This window comes from Eubalaena glacialis, chromosome 4 (genome assembly GCF_028564815.1).
Source record: "Eubalaena glacialis isolate mEubGla1 chromosome 4, mEubGla1.1.hap2.+ XY, whole genome shotgun sequence".
In the NCBI taxonomy this organism is placed as follows: Eukaryota; Metazoa; Chordata; class Mammalia; order Artiodactyla; family Balaenidae; genus Eubalaena; species Eubalaena glacialis.
Genome location: NC_083719.1, coordinates 186641992 through 186667502, shown reverse-complemented (window position 1 = coordinate 186667502; position 25511 = coordinate 186641992). Strand labels below are relative to the sequence as shown.

The 25511-nt window shown below is 61.0% G+C and overlaps 2 protein-coding genes and 1 non-coding gene across 6 annotated transcripts; 2 read left to right on the top strand and 1 right to left on the bottom strand.

The window, feature by feature from the left end:
- Positions 1-2316: 2316 nt before the first annotated feature.
- Positions 2317-4665, top strand: CFD (complement factor D). Its single transcript, XM_061188914.1, has 5 exons — positions 2317-2442; positions 3099-3255; positions 3342-3486; positions 3577-3834; positions 4446-4665. Exons 1-5 carry the CDS (start codon positions 2385-2387, stop codon positions 4605-4607), a joined length of 780 nt encoding a protein of 259 aa, XP_061044897.1. The 5' UTR covers positions 2317-2384; the 3' UTR covers positions 4608-4665.
- Positions 4666-8160: 3495 nt separating this feature from the next.
- MED16 (mediator complex subunit 16) lies at positions 8161-25156 on the bottom strand. 4 transcript variants are annotated; one of them, XM_061190951.1, is made up of 17 exons: positions 25008-25156; positions 23767-23911; positions 23443-23584; positions 22799-22906; positions 22354-22523; positions 19457-19888; positions 18681-18786; positions 16543-16698; positions 15471-15682; positions 14504-14710; positions 13345-13555; positions 12800-12933; positions 12427-12619; positions 11705-11921; positions 10519-10602; positions 9867-10009; positions 8214-8296 (listed from the first exon to the last, which is right to left on the bottom strand). In XM_061190951.1, the coding sequence occupies exons 3-16, from the start codon at positions 23573-23575 to the stop codon at positions 9883-9885; spliced, it is 2490 nt and encodes an 829-aa protein (XP_061046934.1). In that variant the 5' UTR covers positions 23576-23584; positions 23767-23911; positions 25008-25156; the 3' UTR covers positions 8214-8296; positions 9867-9882. The 4 variants fall into 4 exon arrangements, with proteins under 4 accessions (XP_061046932.1, XP_061046934.1, XP_061046931.1 ...); XM_061190949.1 differs by lacking the exon at positions 25008-25156 and having other exon boundaries at positions 8161-8250; positions 23443-23620; positions 23767-23854; XM_061190948.1 differs by lacking the exon at positions 25008-25156 and having other exon boundaries at positions 23443-23620; positions 23767-23854.
- A 248-nt stretch (positions 25157-25404) lies between these two features.
- On the top strand, positions 25405-25511 carry LOC133091647 (U6 spliceosomal RNA). The gene has a single exon (XR_009700973.1). It is a non-coding gene; the product is annotated as a U6 spliceosomal RNA (small nuclear RNA).

Genomic DNA, 25511 nt, shown 5'->3' with positions numbered 1-25511 from the left:
GTGCAACCGAGTGTCGAAAGTCCTCAGGAGAATGTCTTGGGCATGTCATGAGTACGCTGCCACCAGGTGGCAGCTAATTCAGGGCATTGGGGTAAGAAGTCCCTTCCCCATCCTCTACAAAAGGATACTGATTGCCGTTTCTGGTTTTTCCTCCTATAAAGCATAATTAAACTAATGTTGCAGGTTGCGATAATGAAAAGCACTGTAGCAAGTGTTCATGAGTGCTTACAAGGCATAGAAATCATTCTGAGTCTTTGCAAGTATTCACTCAACTGGTCCTCTCCACCCTCGAGGCAGGTCCTATGAGTTGCCCCACTTTACAGATGAGGAAGTGGAGGTGCAGAGAGCTGTGAAGCCATGCTCAGGAGCCTGGGTTTGAGTCCTACCTCTGTGACTTTGGGCAACTTGCTTGCTGTCTCTGAGCCTGTTTCCCTGTGGGGAAGAGTGAGGCACTATCTGGGAAGGACCCAGCCAGGGGTTGGGGTCCCAGGCCAGCCTTGGCCTCACTGGGTGGGGAGACAATCCCTCCCCCACTTCCCCAGCCTTCTGCCTTGGCAGGGGTCGGGGGGCAAAGCCGATCAGATGTTTCACAAGGAAACACCCAGCCCCGAAGGAGTCACAGCCCTGGGGGAGACGACCAGCCTGTACCCCTCTTCTGCCTCTGAGCCTGAGAAGGAACCTCCTGGGGCCACAGGTGGGGACCACGACACATGTGGCCTCTGCCATCACTCGGCTCACAGTCTGATGGTGGGGGAAACAATCACCCAAGCGAGCAAATGAGAGACGTAACATCAGGTAACACCCCTTATCCCACCCCGGACCCCACACCAGGGGGCCAGGATAAATCTCTCCCTCTCTGTCCCCTCGTGCCAAATCCTCAAATACCCCATCCCTGCAGCACCCCCCCCCCGGGGGTCCCACCTCAAGGTCGTTACGTTTGCTGTTCCCTCTGCCTGCCAGCTCTTCCGGCAGGTTGTCACCGGGGCACACCTCCCCCCAAGTGCCAGCGGCTCAGAAAGGTGACCCACTGCCCTGCAATCACTTTTTCCACTTACTACTACACCCTGGCGGTCTTTCCATGTCAACGAAGCATCCGGGGACATGCAGGGTTATTTATTGAACCATCTTGTCTTGTTGGGTCATTTCCAAATTTTGTTGCAATTTCCAACACTCTTACTTACATAATCTGGACTCCACATGCGAATGGGCTTTCGTTTCAGAGTTTCTGATTTGAGTAAGAAAACATGTTGGGATCTAACAAATCGCATTTGCTATGTTGTTTTCTATTTTTCTTTTCACCATGAAAAGAAGTAGAGGGGAAAAGATTGTGCACTGTTCCCACTGGGAACAGCTTGAGGTCCTCCCCACCCTTCTGGTCACACGCAGCATCTCCCCCTAGTAGGTTCATGAGATGTTGACCCACCATCCCCAACTTATAGAGGGTCACGTGACCCAGGTTCTGCTCCTCAGAACCTGCCATTCCCTGCCCACAGTGACGGTGTAGGGGCATGAGATCCAAGCTCGGCCAGTCAGAGGCAGGCTTGAGATTCTGGCTAGAGTGATGGGGAATTTGCAGAGGGGCTGACTGAGCTCCTGGGCTGAGTCTGGGGCCCCTGGGGTCACAACAGGGGAGCCTGGTGAGGAGAAAAGCTATCAAGGAGGAAAGGAGGAACCAAAGGCAGAAACCTGACCTTGTTCAGGTAACTGGATCAAGCTACACCTGAAGGTAGACCCATGAACTTTCCACGTAGTAATTTCCTTGTAGAAGGCTCCACCCAGTTTGCCTCGGTTTTTCTGTGACTTGTATCCAACAGTCTTTCCAGCTGCCCCATACACACCACCTTTCCAATATTCTACATGTTGGGGTATCAAGCTCCAGAGCCACAGCAACAGGGACAAGGGTGTTGGATGACCTCTCCCCCACCCCCACCCGACCTTCTCTCCACGTTGCAGGAGGAAGAGAAAGAAGAGAGAAGCAGAAAATGAGGAAGTGGGTTGTTTACAAACTGTGGTTTCCAGCTGCTGTTGTGAAACTTTGGGGCTGCAAAGGCACTCTGGGGAGACGGGGCCATGGGGTTGGGTGTAGGTCCATCCCTCTGCTCTGCCTGCTGCCAATCCTGAGGGACTGCTCCCCACACCGGGGCCAGCCGTGGGCCAGGCTCACAGAGGCGGGACGCACGCCAAGCAGCCTGTCTATACTCTTGGTACAAAGTCTGTGGAAGACAACCACACCCCTGGGGAGGCTGGACAGGCAGCTTCCCCTTGCCCAACTGGGCTGCTGCTCTCCCGGCCGATAGGACCTGTGGGAGCCCCCGCCCCCTTCCACCCTCATAAAAGCACCCCCAGGGCCTGGCCTGGGTCAGTGTCAAGGCCACGGCAGCATCATGGCAGACCGCTCCCTGCACCTGGCAGCTCTGATCCTCCTCGGGGCGGCCGTGTGTGGTGAGTGGACCTGGGCCTGCGGTGACCGCTGGGGGCCACCAGCCTGCAGGGCGGTCAGCCAGGGGGCCTGCTCCGTCAGACAGGACTGTCCTCCAGCCCCCTAAGTGGGCAGGGAGGGGGCAGGTTTCACGTGAACAGAAGGCTCTGAAAACCAAGGAATTCTTACAATTTTGGTGGGGGTTTTTTTTGGGGGGGAGGGGGCCGGGCTGCGCAGCTTGTGGGATCTTAGTTCACCCACCAGGGATTGAACCCGTGCACTCGGCAGTGAAAGCAACGAGTCCTAACCACTGGACCACCAGGGGGAATTCTCAAAACTTTGAACCTAGCTTTCCACACACTGGAAAACTGGCAGCTTGAGGGGCAAATGGCTGGCAGGGGTGCTGGGTTTGGACAGTCCGGCTTTCCTTATGTTTAAATTGAAGCCTCAGGCCCAATGTGTAGGTATGGAGTTTGCCCCAGACTCGGTCACTCCCTATCGTCTGTCTTCTCGGGCATTCCTCCCTGGGCCCCCCGGAGTTTGCAACTCTGTGGGGGAGGATTGTAAGGATGGAATTCCAGGTCTGAGGGGTGCTGGAGCCGCCTCGGGATAGAGAGGGAATCCTAGCGGGGGGCTGCAGTCACCCCCGAAGTCCTCACGCTGACCTGACTACCTCCAGCGGCTCAGCCCCGCGGCAGGATCCTGGGCGGCCGAGAGGCCATGTCCCACTCGCGGCCCTACATGGCATCCGTGCAGGTGAAGGGCAAGCACGTGTGCGGAGGCTTCCTGGTGGCCGAGCAGTGGGTGATGAGCGCAGCGCACTGCCTGGAGGATGTGTGAGAGGCCTGGGGCAAAGAGCGGGACGGGGTGGGGTGAAGTGGGGCGGGAACGTGGCTCTGATGTGGGTCCACCCCACTCCCAGGGCCGACGGGAAGGTGCAGGTGCTCCTAGGCGCGCACTCCCTGTCACAGCCGGAGCCCTCCAAGCGCCTGTACGACGTGCTACGCGCAGTGCCCCACCCGGACAGCCGGCCGGACACCATCGACCAAGACCTCCTCCTGCTGCAGGTCTGCTGAGTCTAGCCCCAGTCCCCCGTGCTGCCCCGGGGCCCCCGCCCCCGCCCCGACGCTAACATCCCCTTCCGCCCCAACCCCTAGCTCTCTGAGAAGGCCGTGCTGGGCCCCGCCGTGCAGCCCCTGCCCTGGCAGCGCGAGGACCGCGAAGTGGCGGCCGGCACGCTCTGCGACGTGGCCGGCTGGGGCGTGGTCAGCCACACTGGCCGGCGGCCCGACCGCCTGCAGCACCTACTCCTGCCGGTGCTCGACCGTGCCACCTGCAACCTGCGCAAGTACCATGACGGCACCATCACCAAGAGCATGATGTGCGCGGAGAGCAGCCGCCGGGACAGCTGCAAGGTGCAAGGGCGGGGCTGGGCCAGTAGAGGGGTGGGAGCCGCGGCCTCGGGAGGGCGGGGCGGGGGGGGGGGGCCGGCCTGCTGGGGGCGGAGCCAACAGAATGGGCGGGGCGCGCGGGAATACGGGAGGCGAGGCTGATGGAAAGGGCGGGTCGTGCGGGGGAGCTCGCAGAGTGCCCCCCCCAGGAGAGTGGGCGTGGCCTGAGGCAGGTGTGGGGGCTGAGATGGGAGGGTCAATGACACAGACTGGGTGGGCGTGGCTGGCCTGAGATCTAGGCAGGGTTGGGAGGAGAGGTGGGATTTGGAAGAGGGTGCGGACGAGTTGGGGCCCGAGCTTGGAGAGGACCAGGAGTGGGGCAGGGTCGGAGGAGGGGGCTGCTCCACTTCCGTGGGACGGAGTGCGGACTGGAGCCCGGAGAGGGGCAGAACCGAAAGCCGGCGGAGGTGGGGCCTTGGTGGGCGGGGCCTGAGATTGACGAGCGAGGGAACTGTTGGGACCGGCGGGCTGAGGGGGATTGCAGCAGGCGCCGGTGGAGCAGGACCGGACGCCGAAGGGCAGGCCGGACGCCTGCGGCGGCCCTGCACCGGACCTCATGACATCGTTCCCTGCAGGGTGACTCTGGAGGCCCGCTGGTGTGCGGCGGCGTGGCCGAGGGCGTGGTCACCTCGGGCTCACGTGTTTGTGGCAACCGCAAGAAGCCCGGCATCTACACGCGCTTGGCGAGCTACGTGGCCTGGATAGACGGAGTGATGGCTGAGGGCTCAGCTGCCTGAGGAGGACCTGAGGGGCGGCGGTCACGGGGGCCCGAGCAATAAAGTCATCCACTCCTGCACCCGGTCCGCCTTTACAGATTGCACGCTGCGTGAGGGAGCGGATCTCGGAGGCGAGCCAGACTGAGGGGGGCGGCAGCGTCCTGGTAATGCGGTGCCAGGAGGTGACCCAAAGGCTGAGGCGGCGTGCCTGGCGGAGGGATCTTCGGGGACAAAAGTCCGGAGACCCCACGCCCTTCAAGCCGGGCTGGAGCTGCCAGGAGTCGCTTCACGTCTCGGCCACGCGGTGGCGCCCTTACTCTCCCCTGGAAATTGGAGAGACGCCCGGAGACCCAGGGAGGGGCACGAGTGGGGGTGGGTGTCCCCTTGGTCCTTGCTTCCCGAGCAGAAAGTGAGGGCCTGCTGTGTGCAAGACCCTGCTCTGGGCTGAGATCTAGGTACACAGAGAAGTTGTGTTCTTAGGACCCGTGTCCCAAATGGGAAAACAGGCTGAGAGAGGCCGTGCGACTCTCCTGACATCACACAGAAGTTCCTGAGGTCACACACAAGCTCCTGAGCAAAGCCTGGAAATGAGCCCAGAGCCACAGGGGCTGCGTTCATAGGCCATCCCCAGGTGCTGCGCGGTTCACTGAGCAAAGCTGACTGGTGTCCCAGAGCAGCTCCACTGATTGGAGGCCCAGGGGACTCACTGTCCTCCTGGGTCTGTTTACCCTTTTGGGAGGTGACAGGGCAGAACCCAGGTCCTGAGGCCCTGTGCCCTCTCTCCCACTTGGACGAGGGGCCACTGAAGCCCAGCACCTACTAGGCCCCAGGTGTTAAGCCTGGTCCACAAAGGGGGTCTCTGACCTCTCTTTGGTCGAGGAGACTGAGGGTCTGAGAGGTGGTCGTGTGCCCCACCAGGGATTGGAATTGGAACCTATGGCCAGTTTTTGTTTTTCTGCTATGGAGCGTTCATTCATATGGAAGCACTAGTTGAGTGCTTACTGTGTAGACACAGTTGAGACCCAGCCCTGCTCACAGGAACTGGGTCAAATATTCCATTGCACAGGATGGAACTCATGAGTCATCCTGAAGACGGGCCTGGGGTTCTCCTCAGCGTACTCAGGAATTTCGTGTGGAATTTAAGAAGCTGTTCACATTTAAATGAGTGGGGAAAGGGAAACATAACTGCTGGTCATTCAGCCATCACAGACTCATTCATCCCATAGGTATTTTCTGAATGAAGCGATGACGCAAGGAAGTGGCCTTGAAATGATCCACTTTGGAGGTGGCAGGAGGTGGCATGGTAAGATTACCTACCAGATTTAGCAAATAAAAATACAGCATGTCCAGGTACATGGGAATTTCAGGAAAACAACAAATACTTTTTATATCTCATGTAATATTTAGGACAGATTTAGACTAAAAAAGTATTCACTGTTCATCTGAAATTCAGATTTAACTGTCATCCTGCATTTTACCTGGCACCACTAGTGGGGGCTACAGACCAGACTAGGCTGTCCATGTTGGTGAGCCGGGGGCCCTGAGGTCAGCAGGACCAGATGGAGTGGGTGGGGCGGGCAGAGGGGGAGGGGTCTGTGGGTCCCCAGGCAGGAGGCATAGGCTCCATGCTTTCTACCCCATGGGGGGTTTCTGCAGTCACATGAAAACTCAGAAGTCCCTGTGACACAGCCGTCTGAGAGCCCTGTGACCCTGCAGGGCCTCTTCTAGCAATTTCCCCACAGATGCTGGTGGGAGGGGGAGGGGACAACCCTGAGCCACAGGGGAGGAGGAGCGTGCAGGGAGGGTGGCCCATGTGGCCGTGCTCCCCCACTGCAGATGGGAGCCCACTTTCCATGGGGAGTCAAGGGCAGCTTCCCGCTTCTATTTCCGGAGGATGGTGGCCTCGGCCTCCTCACCTGCAGCTGGGACCCGTGGACCTGGCTCTGAGGAGGCTGAGGGCACAGTGGACACGCAGCCCGACGGACTGACCTGCCTCTTCCTGTCACAGTAACACCTGCCCTTGTTGACCCCCAGAGGGGGGGACCCGTGTGGACACATGGTGGGGGCAGGACGGGGGGCAAGGGAACATCCCCACCCACAAATCCCCTCCCAACCTGGAGGAACATTCCAGCAGGGCCCTCAGCAGGTGGCCCCCCCATGGCCCCCAGATGAGCCCGACGCTTCTGGACAGCCGGGCCCGCTTATGCCCACTGGGCTTGTCACAGCAGCTCACGGAGCGTTCCGGTTATCTGCTGCTGCGTAACAAACTGCCCCAAACCCGGCGACGCAGAGCCATCCCCGTTCGCCATTCACTGCGCTCAGCTTGTGCGGGTCCGGGTCACAAGGATGTGGGGGGGAGGGGCGCGTGCCCCTGTCCCACCACCTAGATGACCAGAGGCCTGGAGGCTCCAGGATGAGGGCCCAGGAGCCAGGCCGGTTCCCACCAGCCTCAGGGTCACCCGGGGCCACTTCCCCTGCATAGGACAGATGGGAACAGGTGCGAGCCCCAGACCCCAGGGGAGGAGATGCGGACCCGCCTTCCAGGGAGCGTGCGAAGATGGTGGCCAGGGTGTAAATGCCCACAATTTAACCTTAACCAATGAAACATGAGTGCAAGAAACAGGCTCATTTTCCTAAGACAAATAACTGGTTTAAAGACTTCAAATGACTTGAGAAACACAAGTTGCTTAAAAAAACATGGTCAAATGGGGTAGAAGGCTGAGAAAAAATATGTAGGAACGTGGACCACATGCCCCTCGACCAGGGAGGCAGCCCTGGGTCCCCTTTCCCCAAGGGGACAGAAGGCGGTGGCAGCAGCACGGGAGGTGAGTCCAAGGCAGGGTGTCTCCACCCCTCCCGGCACGGCCAGCAGCTCCGGGTCCCCACAGGTCCCCGCAGAAGCACCTCTCGGACGGCAGGACCTAGACGCCAAGTGCTGCTGCCGCAGGTGGGCGGGCCGGCGGGGAAGCGGCCCCTGGCCCAGGTAATGGGGCCCCTGGAGCGCTGCCAGCCCCTGAAAGCCCGACAGACACCGCTGCCGCATGTTGACCTCCGCGGGGCGCCCGGCCGGCCTGCCCTCCCTTGCGCCTCCAGAAGGAAAACAAGAGAAGCAATCACCACTTAACAGGCAGGCGCTGTGCCCGGGGCCTGCGGGGAGCCAGGCATAATGGGTGGAAGCGGCTGCTGGCGAAGCAGGACCCCTGGGGGCCGCGGAGCTCAGGAAACCCAGGGGAGAGGGGAGGGGGAGGGATGCAGAGGGAAAGCAGAGACAGAGACACTCATGTGCGCAGGAACCCAGGCGGCGGGGAGCAGCCCCCACCCACGTCCAGCCCACTGCTTCCCCCGTGCAGGGACCCCTGTGCCTGGCAGACACTAGGTGCTCAATAAATGCTGACAGAGCAGGAGAGCAGCACACACGGGGGCAGAACCACGTGCCTGTGGAGAGGGACGGAGGCTCCGGGGACGAGGGGGCTGCCGGGCGGCACCCAGGACACCGACAAGACACCGGCCACCCAGTGGGGACATCTACTGGTCTGCCCAGGTCAGAGACGGCGGTCGCGAAGGCTCAGCAGTGACAGGTACAGGTGAGGAACCCGAAGCAGACACCCGGGCTGGTGTCACTGACAATGGCCACTGGACACCCGGCAGGTTCATGTGGGATGTTCTGAAGGACAGAGGCCTGAGCTGTCCTGGACCCTCTGAGCTGGGACCTGGGAAATCCAGGGCGGTCACTGCGCTCTGGGGTCCCAGGGGTCGGGACACAGCCGTGGCTCTACCCGGGGCAGTGAGATCCTCAGGGCAGGCCCAGGCCTGTCTCAGTCACCACCTGTTATGGTGGCCATGCGGCCAGGCCCTCCACCTGGATCCGCCAGTAGGCTCTGAGGAAGAAAGAGCAGGGCCCGCTGGGCCAAGGGTGCCAACTTGAGGCTTCAGGCCGTGTCCTCACCTGCCCTGCCGGTTACAGAGGTGCTGGCGCAGCTGATAAGGGCCCAAAAGCATAGTTCAAGGGTGGCATTGTCTCACGCACCCAATGAAGGTCTGGAGTGCGTGGCTGCTCTGTGACCAGCAAGGGGATAGCATGCCTTTCCTTTAAACCCATCGGGAATCCACTGACATTTTGCACAGCAAAGGAAACCATAAACAAAACGAAAACAACCTACGGAATAGCAGAAAATATTTGCAAACGATGCGACCAACATAGGGCTTAATTTCCAAAATACACAGCTCATACAACTCAATATTACAAAAACAAACAACCCAATCAAAAAAATGGGCAGAAGATCTAAATAGACATTTTTCCAGAGAAGACATACAGATGACCAACAGGCACATGAAAAGACGCACAACATCGCTAATTATTAGAGAAGAACAAATCGAAACTACAACAAGGTATCACCTTACACCAGTCAGAATGGCCATCATTTAAAAGTCTACAAATGACAAATGCTGGAGGGTGTGGAGAAAAGGGAACCCTCCTGCACTGTTGGTGGGAATGTAAATTGGTGCAGCCACTGTGGAAAACAGTATGGAAGTTCCTCAAAAAACTAAAAATAGAACTACCATATGATCCATTCCTGGGCAAATGTCCAGACAAAACTATAATTCAAAAAGACACATGCACCCCAATGTTCACAGCAGCACTATTCACAATAGCCAAGACATGGAAACAACCTAAATGTCCATCAACAGATGAATGAATAAAGAACATGTGGCATATATATATACACACACACACACACAAGAATATTACTCAGCCATAAAAAGAATGAAATAATGCCATTTGCAGCAACATGGATGGATCCAGAGATTATCATACTAAGTGAAGTAAGTCAGAAAGAGAAAAACAAATATCATACGATATCATTTACATGTGAAATCTAAAATATGACACAAATGAACTTATTTACCAAACAGAAACAGACTCAGACATAGAATACAAACTCATGGGTACCAAAGGAGAGAGGGATAAATTAGGAGTGTGGGATTAGAAGATACACACTGCTACATATAAAATAGATAAATGACAAGGTCCTATGGTATAACACAGAGAACTATATTCAATATCCTGTCATAAACCATAATGGAAAAAAGTAGGAAAAAAAACGTGTGTGTGTACATATATGTATATATATAAATTTATATACTGTGTTATATACCAGAAACTAACAACCTTGTAAATCAACTTCAATGAAATTTTTAGAAAAGTTATCCAACTAATAATTAAAGACCATATTCACCAAACAAAAAAAAAAAGAAAGAAAAGAAAAAGAATCCACTTACAGGGGCCTGGGCGCAGTCAGGGGTAGCTGAGGGGCATCCGCCACCAGAGCCCCCCACACAGGCAGTTCTTGATCCAGCGCTGCTCCCACTGTTTGACAGCCGTGGTCTTGTTGGGTGACTTGAGCATGGTGACACAGCCGCACCTGCGGGCGGAGTCGGGAGGGTGGGGCACTAGGCAGGGTTGGGTGGTGGCCACAGGGCCTTTGCACATGCTGTTCCACCCCAGGAATGCTGTTCCCTGCAGCCCCCACTCCCCACCACACTGATCTAATTCCTCCACATCCTTCCATCCCAGTTCAGATACCACCCCCTCACCTCCCTCAGTGGACAGAGGAGGGGTTGTGGGTCCGAGTCCTGGCTCAGCCCGTCCCTAGTGGTGTGACCCTGGGGTCGTCTGGCAGCACTCGGGGCCACGTTTGCAAAGCACAGCACTGCTGCAATCACTCCTTCATGTCTGCACTTGTCAGGTCACTGGGAGCCCCTCAAGGGCAGGCTCGGGTCAGCTGCTCACCGCTGGGCCACCCTGGCCCTTTATGAAGACCGCCTGGGGCACCCGCTCAGCAGCCCCACAAGGGAGGCACTCCAGGACCCCCGTTCCCAGGCGGGAAACCGCCGGTGGCAGAGCGGGCCCGGCGTCTGCTGCAGCGCTCACCTGGTGCAGGCCTTGCAGGCCTCCGTGGGGTAGGCGCCCAGGTGCAGCCTCCGCAGGTGGTCCATCTTGGGCTGGCCCGGCGCCCTGACGGAGAGGGGCATGGGAGTGGCTCGGGGGCGTACACGCACGCACGCACGCGCACACGCACGCACACGCCAGCACAGGTCCCTCTCCTAAAGGCAAAGCGTGCGTGACGCACGCTCGCCGGGGAACAGGGAGAGTCCACAGGCGGGGCTTCTATACGCCCTCCGCCCACAGACCCCCGGCCGGGGTCGGGGTGGCGGCCCAGAACCGCCGCGACGTCTGAGAGCCTGGCACCCAGAGCCCGTCAGAGGGGACCTGGGGCTGGGGCGGGGCGGCCTGTTATGCTCGTATCACACGTTTGAAAACTTCTGAGAGTGTGAAACCCCTTGTGTGACCAGCCACCTCTCCTTGTAAAGTTTTTTCTGAAACCCAAGCACAAACCACAGCGTGTGATTCATCAGGCTGTTCCTCCCACAGCGAGACATGCAAGAAAATGCGGAAGGTGGAGCAGCAAGGCCCAGAGCGCTTCCCGGGGAGGCGGGGACGCGAACCTCCACTTGGGGATTCATCGCTCGAGCACCATTTCAGGCAGGCGGCCTGTGGGGTGCTGGGTTTGGGTCCTGGCCGGCTGCCTCCTGACTGCATCTCTGAGGTTCAGTTTCCTCGTCTGTTAAATGGGGACAAACCCCCACCCCAAGGCACTGCTGGGCAGTCGTGAGCTCACTCAGCAGGGGTGAGCTGTCCAGACCCCACATATTCCAAAGAATGGCTCCTGAGGTCACCTCTAAGCCCTGGGAGGTCTGCCTGAGAGGGTTCTGATTCCCTGGGGCCTTGGGCCCCACCAGGCAGTCCAGGCTGCAGTGCGATTTATGGTGGGGGACCGGGGCGTCAGCTTGAGCTCTGAAAGGGCTGGAGCCCAAGTAACCAAGGTCAGCCACGTGGGCCCTCCAGGCAGGCGATGACAGACCAGAGGGAGGATGATGTCACCCAAACAAGCGAGGGCACAGATCAGCGCAGGCCGAGGCGACTGGATGGAGGGAAGTGACCAGGAGGGGAGAGAGGGTGGAGGTGGGGGAGTCTCGGGAGCAGCACTGAGGTCAGGCTGGAAGGAAGCAGCGGGCACAGCATGTGCCAAGGCCCCGAGGCAGAGATGGGCACGCACCTGATGAGGCCGTCCAGCTGCAAGCTGGTGGCACTGCCGGGCAGAGCGGGAGGCTTGCCGAAGTGCAGACGCAGGGGCTGCTTGGGCTGCAGGCGGCTGACGAGGCCGTCGCTGACGGGCAGCCAGTCCAGGCTGGGGATGAGCAGCTGGCTGGGCAGCAGGCAGCACTCGTCAACGAGCGCCTCATCCGGCTCGCTCGTGGGGCCCTCATCGCGGCCTGCGGGGAGGGGACCACGGTGACATCTTGCTCAGCAGCCCTGCCCAGAGCGCTGCCCACCCAGGAGGCATCATGGCCTCCTCAGAGCTCACAGAGCACCAGGCGCAGGCCCCAGCCCTGCCCCGACTCCCTGAGTGGCCCTGGGAAGCTCCTTCCCCTTCTCGGGCCTCAGTCCTCTCCTCTGTAAAATGGGGACCCACTTATTCATTTAAAAAATATGCAGCGAACACTGGGTGCCCTTCCTGGCATCACGGATGAGACAACGATAGAGCCTGGCCACAGAAACACATGACCTGGTGACACAAGACAAACAGGTGCCTAAGAGTGGCTGATGTTAACGAGCACACACACTGTGTCTGGACCTGGACCTGTGTTGGGTGCTGGGGGAACAGTGGGGGCCACGACAGAGCCAGTTTGGCCTGTGGGAGCTTATATTCTGCTGGGGGGACTCAGCCGGGGCTTGTATTTTGGTGGCGGAACGACAGTAGAGAGCTGGGCGTCTTACAGCAGATCCAGAGCTTGGTGAGCAGGCGGAAGAGCAGGGACATGCTGTCCTGGGTGTCAGAGGTGGCCGTGTACACAGGCAGGCAGCTGGGCTTCAGCAGGCCCCAAATGCGGATGACGACCATCAGCTCCCGCAGCATGCCCAGCGACGTGCCATCCCGCAGGAAGCTGTGGCCGGGCCGCAGCGGGGAGCCCTATGGGGAGAAGGGCTCAGGTTGCTTACTTCAGCGTGTGCAGCATCCTAGGACCTCAGCAGGTCCTGGGGGGAGGGGTCTTCTGGGAGGGGCAGGATCAGGGAGGTGGGGCTTCAGGGGACAAGGCCAGGGGTGGGGCTCCTGGGTGGGTGGGGCTTCCAAGCAGGAGTGCAGGCGCACCTGGTTGGGCAGACTAGCCAGCAGGTAGAGCACGAAGTCGCCCACCCACTGCAGGAGCTGCTGCAGCGCCTGGAGCGTGTTCATGTCCAGGACGAACTCCTCGGTCTTGAGGTTGATCATGACCTTGTCAATGTCTGGGAGGGGACAGGCAGTCAGGGGTAATCAGAACCGCACGTGTGCCCATCAGCACGCACGGTGAGCTGGGCCCGCCCCCACAGGCCGTGACGTCGTGAACAAGCAAATGAGGGATGGGCCTGGCGGAGCCTAGGACCCTGGAGGGCGGGGTTGGAGGGAGGGGCTCTGGGTGTCCACCGCTGGCCTTCAGAACACTCTGCCCGCCCCTCGGACCCCCTGTGCCGGGCACCCTGCAGCTCCCGCCGGCCTCCAGGCCTCCACACAGGCGGTGCCCCTGGGGATGCCATCCCCAGGCTGGGTCATCTTTGTTCCCGTTAACGCCCACCGTGTGTCCCCAACACCCCACACATGCGCGACAGCCGAGGGGTCCTCTGCAGCCAGGGCAGCCTGCAGGACAGGGCAGGACCCACCGACGTCCGTGATCTTGGCGCAGATCTCCGTCAGCCGGTCGCCGGGGCTTTTGTCGGGCGTGTTGAGCACGTGCGGGCGCAGCAGCGACTTGAGCGTGGAGCTGGCGGCGATGAGGAAGAGCTTGGCGTGGTACTCGCACACACGGGTCACTGCGCAGGGCGACAGCTTGCAGAGCGAGGCCTTCATGGCCAGGATCCGGGTAGAGAGGACCTGGGGGGTGGAGGATGTGAGTGGGCGGGGCATGCGCCTGAGGGGCCGTGGAGAGCGAGGCCGCTGGGCCAGCCGGGCAAGCCGCAAACCCTCTCTGGGCCTCGCCCTCCTCATGGCGGAACCAGGTAGGAGGACCTTCCTCACAGGATGGCAGGGTCTCAACCTGCGGGCGCGTGTGCCCCAGGGGCCCGAGGGCCACGCCTGGGACACCTCACAACTGGGGGCGCTCCTGGCATGAAGTGGGTGGGGCCACAGATGCAGCTCCACCCCCCACAGTTCCTGAAACCTGTTGTCTCCCAGGATGACTGGAGAACTTAAAGCATAAAGATGCTCGCATACAGGGAATCCCCTGGTGGTCCGGTGGTTAGGACTCTGCGCTCTCACTGCAGAGGGCCCAGGTTCAATCCCTGGCATGAGGGGTGCGGCCAAAAAAAAAAAAAAACAAAAATGCTTGCACACAGCTCTGCCCGATAACAAGAGATCTGATCACTCCTGGCGTCCCTGGCTCTGAACCCAGCTCCGTCCTGCGCTGTTCCCCGGGTCATGCTCCCGGGTCAGGCCCAGCACTCTCACATCTCAGCAAGCTGCTAATGGGAATGGGAGCTCTCCTTCCTGTTTGCTCCTCGACGGCTGGCCCAGAGGACAACTTCAGATTCTTAGCAGCGCTGACCTCTACAGCTGCCCCACTGAACTTGGAGGGGAGCTCTGGGTTTTACAGGCGCACCACCATGGCGTCTGAATGATCACTTCTCCCTGGCTCGCCCGTCTGTAAACCTCCCGTTTACTGCTCTTATCGCAGAAGCAAAGGCCTCCAAAGCCACCCAGAGGCAGGTGGCGTCAGGCCCACAGCCACGCACTCCTGGGCTGAGGCAGCAGCGAGAGGTGGGCCGTCTGGCCTGCGGGTCACCCTGACGGAGGGACCAGGCAGCAGCCAGGGGGGGCGGGCACCTGCTGCAGCTCGGCCTTCTGGCGCGTGTACTCCTCATGCAGCTTCTCCACCAGGCTCTGCACCATGCTGGGCTGCACGTGCAGCAGGATGTCCCACCAGTCGTAGCCGGTCACCATGCAGTACTCCAGCAGGAAGAGCAGGTGCCGCAGGGCCAGCCCCGCGTCCAGCGAGTGGCCCATGGAGGGCGAGATGCGCAACATGCTCAGCTGTGGAGGAGAGGGCGGGGCGTGAGGGGGCGGGGCCCGAGGGGCAGCTGGGGGCAGGGAGGGCAAGGCCGGCGCGGGGCTCAGGCCTGCCCGCTGTCCTGTCACACGGGAGGGCTGCAGAGCCACAGCCCAGCCACGTGGCGTGAATGGGGGCCACAAGCCCCAGGTTTCCATAGCTGTGGCAATTCCCACGTAGGGACTGAAAGGCCTCCTAGCCGGCAGGGCACCTGTCGGGTGACGGGGCCTGCAGGTCCACTTGGGGAACCCTGGGAACACAGACCTCGTGCTCCCGAGAAGCCCAACCCACCACCCGGAGACACCGAGGATGGGGCCGGAACAGAAATCACAGGGTGCCCGACAGCAACTCACAGGAGCCCACTGCGGGGGGCGGGGGGGCACGCGCACGTGGGTGTGAGTGGGCAAACGTATGCACGTGTGCGAACGTGCCAGTCGGACAAATGTGAGGTGTGAGCGTACAAGGGTGTGAGTGAGCGTGCAAACACATGGGCAGGTGTAAGCGAAAGCGTGAGTGTGTGAGAGTGGCTGTGAGGCTGCCCGCCCTCCAGCCAGGCCACGGACAGATTCCCCTGGGAACCAGGAGGCCAACTCGCAGACCACCTGCTGCGCACTGGGGGCCTAGGACTCCTTGACGTCAGAGTAGCACCCTAAGGGCCCCCACTTCCTGAGCGCGGCCCCACCCCCCACAGACAGCAGCACGGGGACCCCGCCTCACCCTCGGTCCCCCCGGGACAGCACTGACCCTGCCGTGGTTGTCGATGCCCACGAGGGCCAGGGAAGTCCAGGAGAGCTGCATGGCCTTGAAGTGGACGGCGGGGCCGGTGGTCCGAGGGCGCTTGATAGCCGGCTCGTCCACGGAGCGCGGGGCTGCGGAGCTATAGAAGATGGCCATGGTCTGCAGCGAGAGCCGGTGCACGATGTGGACGCTGCCGTCATGGAAGGCCAGGGCCAGCCCTGGGGGCACGTGTAGGGTCAGGCGGCCGAACCCAGCTCTGGACAATGGGAAGAGGCTGCCACCACGCCCAGCAGAGGCTGTGCTAAGGAGCGGCGTGAGCCCTGAGCCACCGGGGTGCACCACCCCCCAGTGGGGTCCAGTCCTGGCTAACCGGCCCCCGAATCGGTGGAGCAGACCGCACCCTGTCTGGGCACCTCTGCCCCGCTCCCCTGAGGCCAGCACTGTTTGGCCAACGTGAGGCAACAGGTGACTTCCAGGAGGACAAGTGGGAGGGGCAGGCGGAGAGGACAGCAGATGGAAAGGGCCTGGGCCTGATGTACACAAAGGGCCTCGGGGCGGAACGGAGGCCAGTGAGCTCAGGGGCTCCTAGAACCCAAAGCCCGTAATCCACAGCAGGGGGCTGGGGGGCTGCCCTGGGCCGGCACCAACACGGCCAGCCTGACTCACCCAGGGTCACAGACACCAGGGCCCAAACCCAGAATCTCCACATGAGGTACTACAATGGGGGTGGGGGTGGGGGTGGGCATGGGAGGGAAGCTTATCTGGAAAGTTTTCCCCAAGTTCCCAGCCTCTCCCTTGTGGACTTCGAACAGCCCTCTACATAGTAAAGAGCACAGTTTGATGGTGACCTCACAGCCCTTTGAGCCCATCAGATCCTGAAAGCAGCACCCTCGGCCCCACTGGGACTGAAATGAGGCCGGAGGCCCTCACAGCCCTTTGAGCCCATCAGATCCTGAAAGCAGCACCCTCAGCCCCACTGGGACTGACGTGAGGCCGGGGGCCAGGCTCCCAGGACCCTGTGACGGAAGCCCAAGCTCAGGGCCCACCCCCTTCTCCCGGGGGCTCTGAGACACCGTACCGAGGCCGGGGTAGAACTGGGTGTCGCTGGCCACCTTCAGGTCAGTGTTGGTGAGTGAGATGGGGAGCTTGGGCAGCGCCACGGCGGACACGCGGTCCAGGTCATTGGTGGCTGACAGGATCCGCCATTTGAGAATCGTGGGCTGTTTGTCACCAACTAAAAGGGGGTGGGGGGTACAGAGAGCAACAAAATGAAGACAAGACGGGGGTGGTGGTGGGGTGAACTGGGAGATTGAGATTGACATATATACACTTATATTAAATAGATAATGAGAACCTGCTGTATAAAAAAATAAATACAGAAAATATTAAAAAAAAAGAACACAAGACAAACACAAGGGTGGACCTGACCCAGCACCCTGCCCCTCCTGGAGGCCCAGCGAGCTCACGTGACTCGGGGGGGAAGGGCGGGGCACCCCAAAGGATCCGGTCCTGGGCCTTCAGGGAACAGGAGGCACCCGCCTGGGCCACGAGGCTGTCAGCTGGCGGGGGCGGCTCCACCTTGTCCCCTTGAAGGAGCCAACATGCTGAGAAGGGGAACCCACCCCCGACCCTGCCACCACACAAACCCCAAAATTCCCCAGTGACTCGGCCGGCTTACGCGGGGTTCTGTCTCTGTGGTCTGAGAGGTCCTGGGTGGAACCCCAGCTCTCCCCGTGAGCTGGACCGACAGGTGGCCAAGACGGGCCCCTCCCTGCGCCCACACCCTCGGTGTGATCATGAAGCCCCCCAGCAAGGGGTGGGGTGGTTCCCGTCAATCTGGGCTTGGCCCCCGGCGCTGCGGGCGTGATGTGAGCAGAGGCTCAACAGCGCCCGTGCACCTGGACTCCAAGGTGACACTGAGGTGAGCCCGGGCGCCCAGCCAGCGGCCAGCACCCCAGCTGCCCTGGGGCAACAGCAGACACAGGGAACCAGGACGGAGCAGCAGAGGCGGCCTGGCCCAGCACCCTCCGGGCTGTGGTTCTGAGCCAGAGTTTGGGGCTGGTGTGTGACGCGGCAAAGCTGGCTGTGACAGCACGCCTCTACCCATCTGCCCTGAGAGCTCTTCCCTGGACGGCCCAGCACAAAGGGGCTCTTGGCAAATGTCATCCCACAGGGAGACCGAGGCCCAGAGAGGGACGACGCTGAGCACAGCTGTAACGGTGACAGCTACGGCGATGCCCAGGGAGGGAGGGCGAGCGGGCCAGGCACCCACACGCAGCCTGGCGGCCCCGGCCATTCCTAGCTTAGAGGGGAGCGGCCGCTGTCAGAGGCTGAGCTGCTTGCCCGAGTCCACCTGGACCCACGCGTCCACCCAAGTCAGGCCAACCCCTGGAGCACGGGCTGGACGATGGCTGGCAGAGCGGGGGCCTGAGGGGGAGGATGGGCTGGCGGGGGGCGCTTAGGGCAAAGGCAGGGAGGTAGGACAAGAAGAGGCAGATCCAAGAGCCCGCAGGCCGTGCGAAGCTAGGACGAGAGGCGGGGCGGGGGGAGGAGGTGTGGGTGCGCTCAGCACAGACCCCGCCGGCACTCGGACACCCGCATCAGAACAAGGCTCTACCAGCTGACAGGGGTGACGGCCCTTTCGCAGGAGATGTGGTCCCGCTTGTGACAAGGTCCCAGGGTGTGCGTGGGGGCCATGACCCGCCTGACGGCCGCGCCCACGGCTACTAGGACAGAGGAAGGACGAGGGAAGGGCTGGGACCCCTTGTGGCCCTGCCACCCCGCGGGGTCGCTCAGGAAAGGCAGCATGACTTTCTTCACATTTAGTTCCTCTGAGGCCACATCGAGCAGCTTAGGCAACCACCTGCGGGCACACGGAGCCTCAAGGGGCCTCTTGACACGGCCCCTCGGCCACTCCAGGGCCAAAAGTGCTGTCATCAGCGGGAACACGCCCCGTGTGGCTGCAGGTTCACCCCCGGCTTCCAGGGAAGTAGCTTTTCCGGCTTCCCAGCCACACAGGTGTCAGGAGGGGGGCCAGTCCCGGCGGGGGACTCGGGGCTCCGCGTGGGTGTGGGGACAGAGAGGGAGGGAAGGGAGTGGCGGGCACGTTATTGGCAAACTCAGGTCACCCCCGCGCCTCGCTCTACCCGAGGGCTCCCAGAGGATCCCAGGTTCTCGGGAGGCTGCGTGTCCCTGGCCGGCCGGAGCAGGACTCACCGGCGGGCGAGAGCTGCTGGAAGATGTTGTTCACAGGGAGCCCCTCCTTGCGCAGAGACCAGCACTCCACCACGCTGCTGGTCTGGCTGGACGCACACAGCAGCACCTGGCGGGGCGAGCGGCTCGGTGAGGGGCCTGGACCAGCCCCTCGGCCTCTCCGGCCTCTGGCTGCTCCACGGGGCTCACATCGGCACCCGCCTCACAGCCGCTGTGGATTCCGACCCAGGTACACCCAGCCGGTGCCGCACCTGCCTCCCACGACCCCGCCTCCCCTGGGGAAGGCAGTCACTCAAGGCACCCCCGGCGGGAAGCAAGGGGGCCGCGGAAACGTACTGGGACTTCGTGAAGCTGGGGGCTGATCAGTGCAAGGTTATGAGGGGACCCCGGTGCAGCTGGCTGAACCTCGCCCCCAGAAATGTCCCCGTCCTGGTCCCAGGACCTGTGGATGTGTCACCTCACGGGGCAGAGGGGACTTCGCAGGTGGGATTAAGTTAAGGCCCCTGAGATGGGGATGACCCTGGATTCACGGGGGGCCCAGCATCATCCCAGGGTCCTTATAAGTGGGAGGCGGAAGGGTCAGAGGCAGAGAGAGACGGGAGATGCTGCACTGCTGGCTGTGAGGATGCAGGAGGGGCCGCAAGCCAGGGATGCGGTGCCTCCAGAAGCTGGAAAAGGCGGGAACCGATGCTCCCCTGAAGCCTCCGGAAGGACCAGCCCTGCCCACGCGTGGGTTTAGCCCCGAGCGATCCTGCCACGGGGTGGCCGGGCGGGCACACCTGCTCTGACATGTCTCGGGCCAGAAACTTGAGGTGGGTGATGGCGGGGAGCCGGTCCCGGCGGTTGAGGTCGGTGGTGCAGCGCATGAAGAGCGAGGGCAGGATCTCGGTGTCGATGCGGCACTTCTCATTGACGACACTCACGCACACCTTGTAGAACTGCACTGGGGATGCGCTGCTGCCGTCTGCCGTGGCCACCACGATGTTGCCGCCGCCCGTGAAGGCGATGTCGGCCAGGGCCACGCGGCCACGCAGCCGGCACAGGCTCTCCGTCGAGGTCAGCACTTGCCCGCTGGGCTTGAGCAGGGACACGGTGACCAGGCCGCTGACCGTCACTGCAATCCAGCCCTCCATGGGCTTGCCCCCAAACAGCGTGAGCGATGGTGAGAACTTGACTCGGGAGAACTTCTCGCCAAAGCTGGAGGCACCCGACTGTGGGGGAGGGGGAGGGGTCAGCTCGGGGCAGCCCCGGCCCCGGGCACATGCTTGGCCTTCAGGGGTCTGCCTTTGTGACCCCAGGACGCCCTTCTGGGAGTCGCACCCTTGGGAACGTGGAGGAACCACGTGGCAGAAGCCACGAGAACATGAACTTGAGTTCAGATCCTGCCTCAGCCACTCAAGCACTGTGTGACATAGGCCTCTCTGACCCTCAGTATCCTCATCTGTACATCCGAGGACTGTGGTGAGGATGACACGGCTAAACACGCGCAGGACAGGACCCACCATGTTTTCCTCACAGGGTCAGACACTCAGCATTTTTGGTTTTGTGAGCCAAGTGGTCTGCTGCAACCACTCAGCTCTTTCCCTGCGTCTGCAGCAAAGAGAAGCAGCTGGCAGTGAGACTGTTTACAAAGTGGGCGAGCGAGCAGGCTGCAGTTCACAGACCCCGGAGGTAAAGCATTCGGCTGTGCTGCAAAGTACAGCTGCCACTGCTATTTTACCTTTCCAAACCAGGTTTAAGTTACAATTAACGTACAGCAAAATCTACCTCTTCTCGGCTTTCGGTTCAAGGAGTTGACAACCACCCCATTGTGGAAACCGCTCAGGAACGTTTCCACTCCCCTCGGAGGGGCCCTCGGGCCCCCAGCCAACCCCCACCCCGGCCCTGGTTTCTGTCCCCGGCTGTGCCTTTCCCAGCGTTCCACCCGGGTGGACCCGGGGGCAGCCTGCGCGCCGGGTTCCTTTCAATCCGTGCAACACGTCTGTCACTGAACCAGCACGAGCTGGAGACTAAGCAGGGCTCTCCGGGCAGTGGGAGAGTATGTGCCCTCTCTGTCTGGGGAGCAGACCCACAGGGCCAGGCGCCCAGGGAGGGCAGGGCTGACCACGGCCCCAACAGAGTCTTCCGGACGTGGAGGTGCTGGCAGTGTTGGAAAGAAAGAAGCAAAAGCCCCCAGATGACCCCCGAGGAGAAACGCTGGCAGTTTGAAAAAGAAACGTCCCACAGAGAGAAAGGTCCAGAAGGTTAGGCAGCAAGCTCTGCAGTTAGAATCCCTACCAAGGGGAGAGGGGATAGACGCCTGACCTCAACATCATGGGCTTCGAGAGCCGTGTGCATGCCCGAGCGTTTTAAATGAGCACATACGTCTTTTACAATTTAGAGACAAAGGTATCTGGTAAGAAGAACAGTAGCCCTGATGCTCGCAACAGTGTAGACAGACCTTGAGAACACGACGCTAATGAGAGAAGCCAGACACAGAAGGACACATGGTGTGTGATTCCATTGATGGGAAACATCCAGAACAGGCAAGTCCACAGGGACAGACAGTGGGTTCATGGTTGCCAGGGGCTGGGGTGGGGAAGGGGAGCGAGGCTAATGGGGACAGACTTCCTTTGAGTTGAAAAGAATGGTCTGGGGCTTCCCTGGTGGCGCAGTGGTTAAGAATCCGCCTGCCAATGCAGGGGACACGGGTTTGAGTCCTGGTCCGGGAAGATCCCACAGTCCTCGGAGCAACTAAGCCCGTGTGCCACAACTACTGAAGCCTGCGCGCCTAGAGCCCGTGCTCCGCAACAAGAGAAGCCACCGCAATGAGAAGCCTGCACACCGCAACGAAGAGTAGCCCCCGCTCGCCACAACTAGAGAAAAGCCCACGCGCAGCAATGAAGACCCAACGCAGCCATAAATAAAGGAAATAAAGAAAGAAGATACTAAAAAAAAAAAAAAAAAAAAAAAAAAGAATGGTCTGAAATTGACTGTAGTGATGGTTGTACTAGCCTGTGAAGATACTAAGTAAATCACCAATCTGTATACTTCAGGTGAGTGAACCATACTAAGCGACTTGTATCTCAATAGAGCTGTTACGTGAAAAAAGAGAACAGACAGAGGGAAGGCAGCACGCACCCCCCGCCCCCGCCCCCGCCCCCGCCCCCGCCCCTGGCGGCCTGGAGCCAGCGCGCATGCACTGCTGCCAGATGCGGACAGTTAACTGTCCCCAGGCCCTGCACCGGGCACAGGGAGCAGGCACGGGGAAGGGATGGGAGAAAAGCCACTTCCCACAGCACCAACCCAGGATGGGCTCCTGGCTCTGCGGAGCAGCCGGCAGAGCAAGCCACGTGCGCCCCCGCGGCCCCACCGAGCCCTCTCAAGCCTTCTCGCGCTGAACCCTCACCACGGCCAGCGGCGGCCCCACTTGATGGTGAGGAGAGCGACGGGTGAGGCGTGGCATCGCGATCTGAGTTCAGCACCCTGCACCCAGGCGGCTCCCCTCTCGAGGGGACGCTGGGCTGAACTGTGGGGTACAGGCAGGAATTCTGGGATCTCACGTCAGTCACACGGGGGCTGCTGGCCACACGGGTGCTGACCCTGCACGGCAGGTGTGAGCCGGGCCCAGGCGAGGCAGACCAAAGGGTGCTGGTGACACAAGAGGAGGAGCCGCGCCCCCAGGTGGGACACCCACCTTTTCCACGTGCAAGGCCAGCTTCACACCGTTGTGCAGCCACGACAAGGCCACGATGGGGTCCCCCTCCACCAGGCTGCCCACGGGGCTCTCCCAGCTGTTGGCCAGGTGGTCGGCCATGCTCCAGCACTTGATTTGCCCATCGGCATCAGCCGACAGCAGCCTCGAGCCTGTGCGGGGTAGGGCGGGGGGCAAACCCGCGTCACAAGGCCCCCCCCCCCACTGTCCATCAGGGGCCGGGGTGGGAGAGGCCGGCCTGGGGGCAGTAGAGCAGGGAGGGGCACAGGCGAGTCCGGAAAGGACTCTGGACAGCAGGAGTGGGCAGAGCAGGGCCCGCAAAGCCACAGGTCAAGGGTTAGAGCCCCAGCTCTGGACATGGGGCCAGGACCAGGAAAAGAGCAAGCAGGCGGCCCTGGGATTCAGGGTCAAGGGGAGCTGCCCTCACCTGACTGGTCCCACTCGAGGCAGGTGATGGCTTCGCTGTGTTCCGAGCGGATGGAGTGCACGTCCCAGGGGTGCTCGGTGTCCAGGATGTGGATCATGCGGGTCAGGTCTGTGAGGGACGGTGCAGTCAACACGGCAACAACAGCCGGGTGCCCAACGACCCCAGGGGCATCGGGGACTCAGGAGCCGCTGCTGACACGCCGGCGGCCCGAGTAGAGATGGAGCGGCCCATGACCCTGCCTCCAGTGGGGCAAAGGAGACGTAGAAAACGGCACCAGAAGAAAACGAACCCCAAATGCTAACACTGGGCGTCTCTCCGTGGAAACTAACAGCTGGTTCTTTCCCTCACCCTAAGTTTCTGTGTTTTTCTAATTCCCTCTCCTGAGTGCACGTCACTCAGTGGCAGAGACAACACAAGCCTGGCTGCCAGAGTGCACCTCAAAGCTAGGTGGTGACACATTTGGTCTGGAAAACTCAGGCAGGAGCCTCAGCAAGCTGCACAGGGCCACCCACCCCTGGCCCCGGCCATCCCACGGGGTGCTCCCAGCGCCCCCAGCCCCAGGCCCTCTGAGCCCCTCACCACCCCTCATCTTGGAGGAGGAGACCCTGTGGGAGCCGGGGGGGGGGGGGGGGCGGCTGGCGCACCCTGGTCATCACTCCGCAGGTCTGTGGTGAAGGCGATGAGGTTACGGCAGGACCAGGTGCAGGCCAGGGGCACCGACGGGCAGTGGGTGCTCTTGGGCCATTTCTCCCACTCGCAGATGTAAGCCAGGTCCATTGTGCCCACCTGCCAAGGTCACACACGGAGGACAGTCACCAGCTCCTGCAGCAGGGAGGACTGGCTTGTCATCGATATTCACGCAGCACCTGCAGGACCCCAAGGGCAGTGCTGGACACTGGGTTAGCGCGGGGGACAAAGTGGACTCAACCCCTGCCCCGCATGTGGCGGGGGAGCTGCGTTTTACTCACGCGTGGCCAGGGAGGCCTCCCTGGTGGAGGTGTGAGAGATCGAGGCAAGCAGCCTAAGGGAAGAGCATTCCAGGTGGACGGAAAAGCCAGTGCAAAGGACCAGAGGCTGGACTGAGCCTGGGCACTCAAGGAGTGACACGGGACCCTGCGGGGCAGGAAAAGGGTGAGTGAGGGGGCGAGGCAAAGTAAGGGTGGGGAGGGGACACGACAGGTCGTGCAGGGCCTGGGGGGTTTCACCCTGAGGGAGGTGGCAGCCCCAGGAGGGCTGAGGCCTGTTTATGTTTCACAGGCCACTCCGGGTGTCTGGAGGGCGAGGCTGGGGGACAGGGTTGGAGTGACTGCACTGGTCCAGGTGAACAAAGCTGGGGACAGTGCAAGCTGTGAGGAGCGACAGGGTAGGACCCGGGTCTATCCTTAAGGAGGAGTCCACGGACACCCAAGAGCACCGGTGGGGCTGCCTTTGACAGAGGCTGGGAGGGGGCCGGGCAGCAGCTTGGTGCCGGGCTTCCACAGGTAACTGTAACAACGGGAACGGTGAACGTTTCCTCAGCGCGCTCCATACGCCGGGCATCGATTAAGGTTATTTCTTTTCACCTTTACCAAAGCGCAGTGAGACTGGGAGTACGATCGGCCCAGTCTTCCTCAATCACGACCCCCAGGCCCCAGGCTTCTTCAAGCCCTGCCCGGGAACACCGAGGCCCCGCCCACAAGCCCCTTCAACAGTCTTTAAGCTCTGCCCCCAAAGCCCTCCGGCCCCGCCCCTTACAGTATTTGCTTTCCACACCCCACTCCCAATTTGCTCCTTGGGTCCCCAGGCCCGGCCCAAACTCTGTTTTCATCCCAGGGTCTCCCAAACAACCCCAAGGCCCCGCCTCCATACACCTGGCCCTCCAGGTCGCGCCCCCAAGCCCGCCCACAACGCACCTCAGGCCCTCCCCGGGGAGGTATAACCTTAGGCCCCGCCCCCGATCGTTCCAGGCCCCGCCCCGATTTCCCCCTGCTCCGGATGCCCCGACCCCCGGGCCGCCTCAGTTCCCCCTAAGTTTCCGCCACGACCCCCAGACCCCGCCCAGCACACTCAGGCCGCGTACCCAGCACCCTTTGCTCTCCAGGCCCGCCCTCTGACCCCACAGGCCCCGCCCCGGGCCCGCTAGTTACCGCCTTCCCCGGCCGGCGCTCCCCGCTGCCGCGGCGCCGTCCGGAGGCCGGCCGACCGCCCGAGCTCCCAGCCCCGCACTCACCGGGCCGGCCTGTGCGCCCAGCCGAGCGGGTGACCGCAGCCTGCACTCGCCCTAATGCCCCGGTTCCGCCGCCGCCATCTTCCCAGGAGCAAAGATTCGCCCGCGCAGCACAACCGCTTCCCGGAGACTTCTGGGACGGCAGCGGCTCCGGCTCCGCCCCTCTTCCGGTGTAATTTGCATGCGACCATGGATTCCCAGCAGCCACCTGAGTCATATTTGGTGGAACAAAAAACACTTTCTCAATTTCAGTGAATGACCCCATTTGTTTAAGGTATTGTTGCACTAATATCGTAAAAGAAGAGACGAATTGCTGAACCGGTTTTTAATGGAGTTCGCCCTTAGTGTAAAAGAGTATACCCTGTGCCCTCTAAATAGCTCTGGAATCAAGTATTACACTGTGCTCGCTTCGGCAGCACATATACTAAAATTGGAACGATACAGAGAAGATTAGCATGGCCCCTGCGCAAGGATGACACGCAAATTCGTGAAGCGTTCCATATTTTG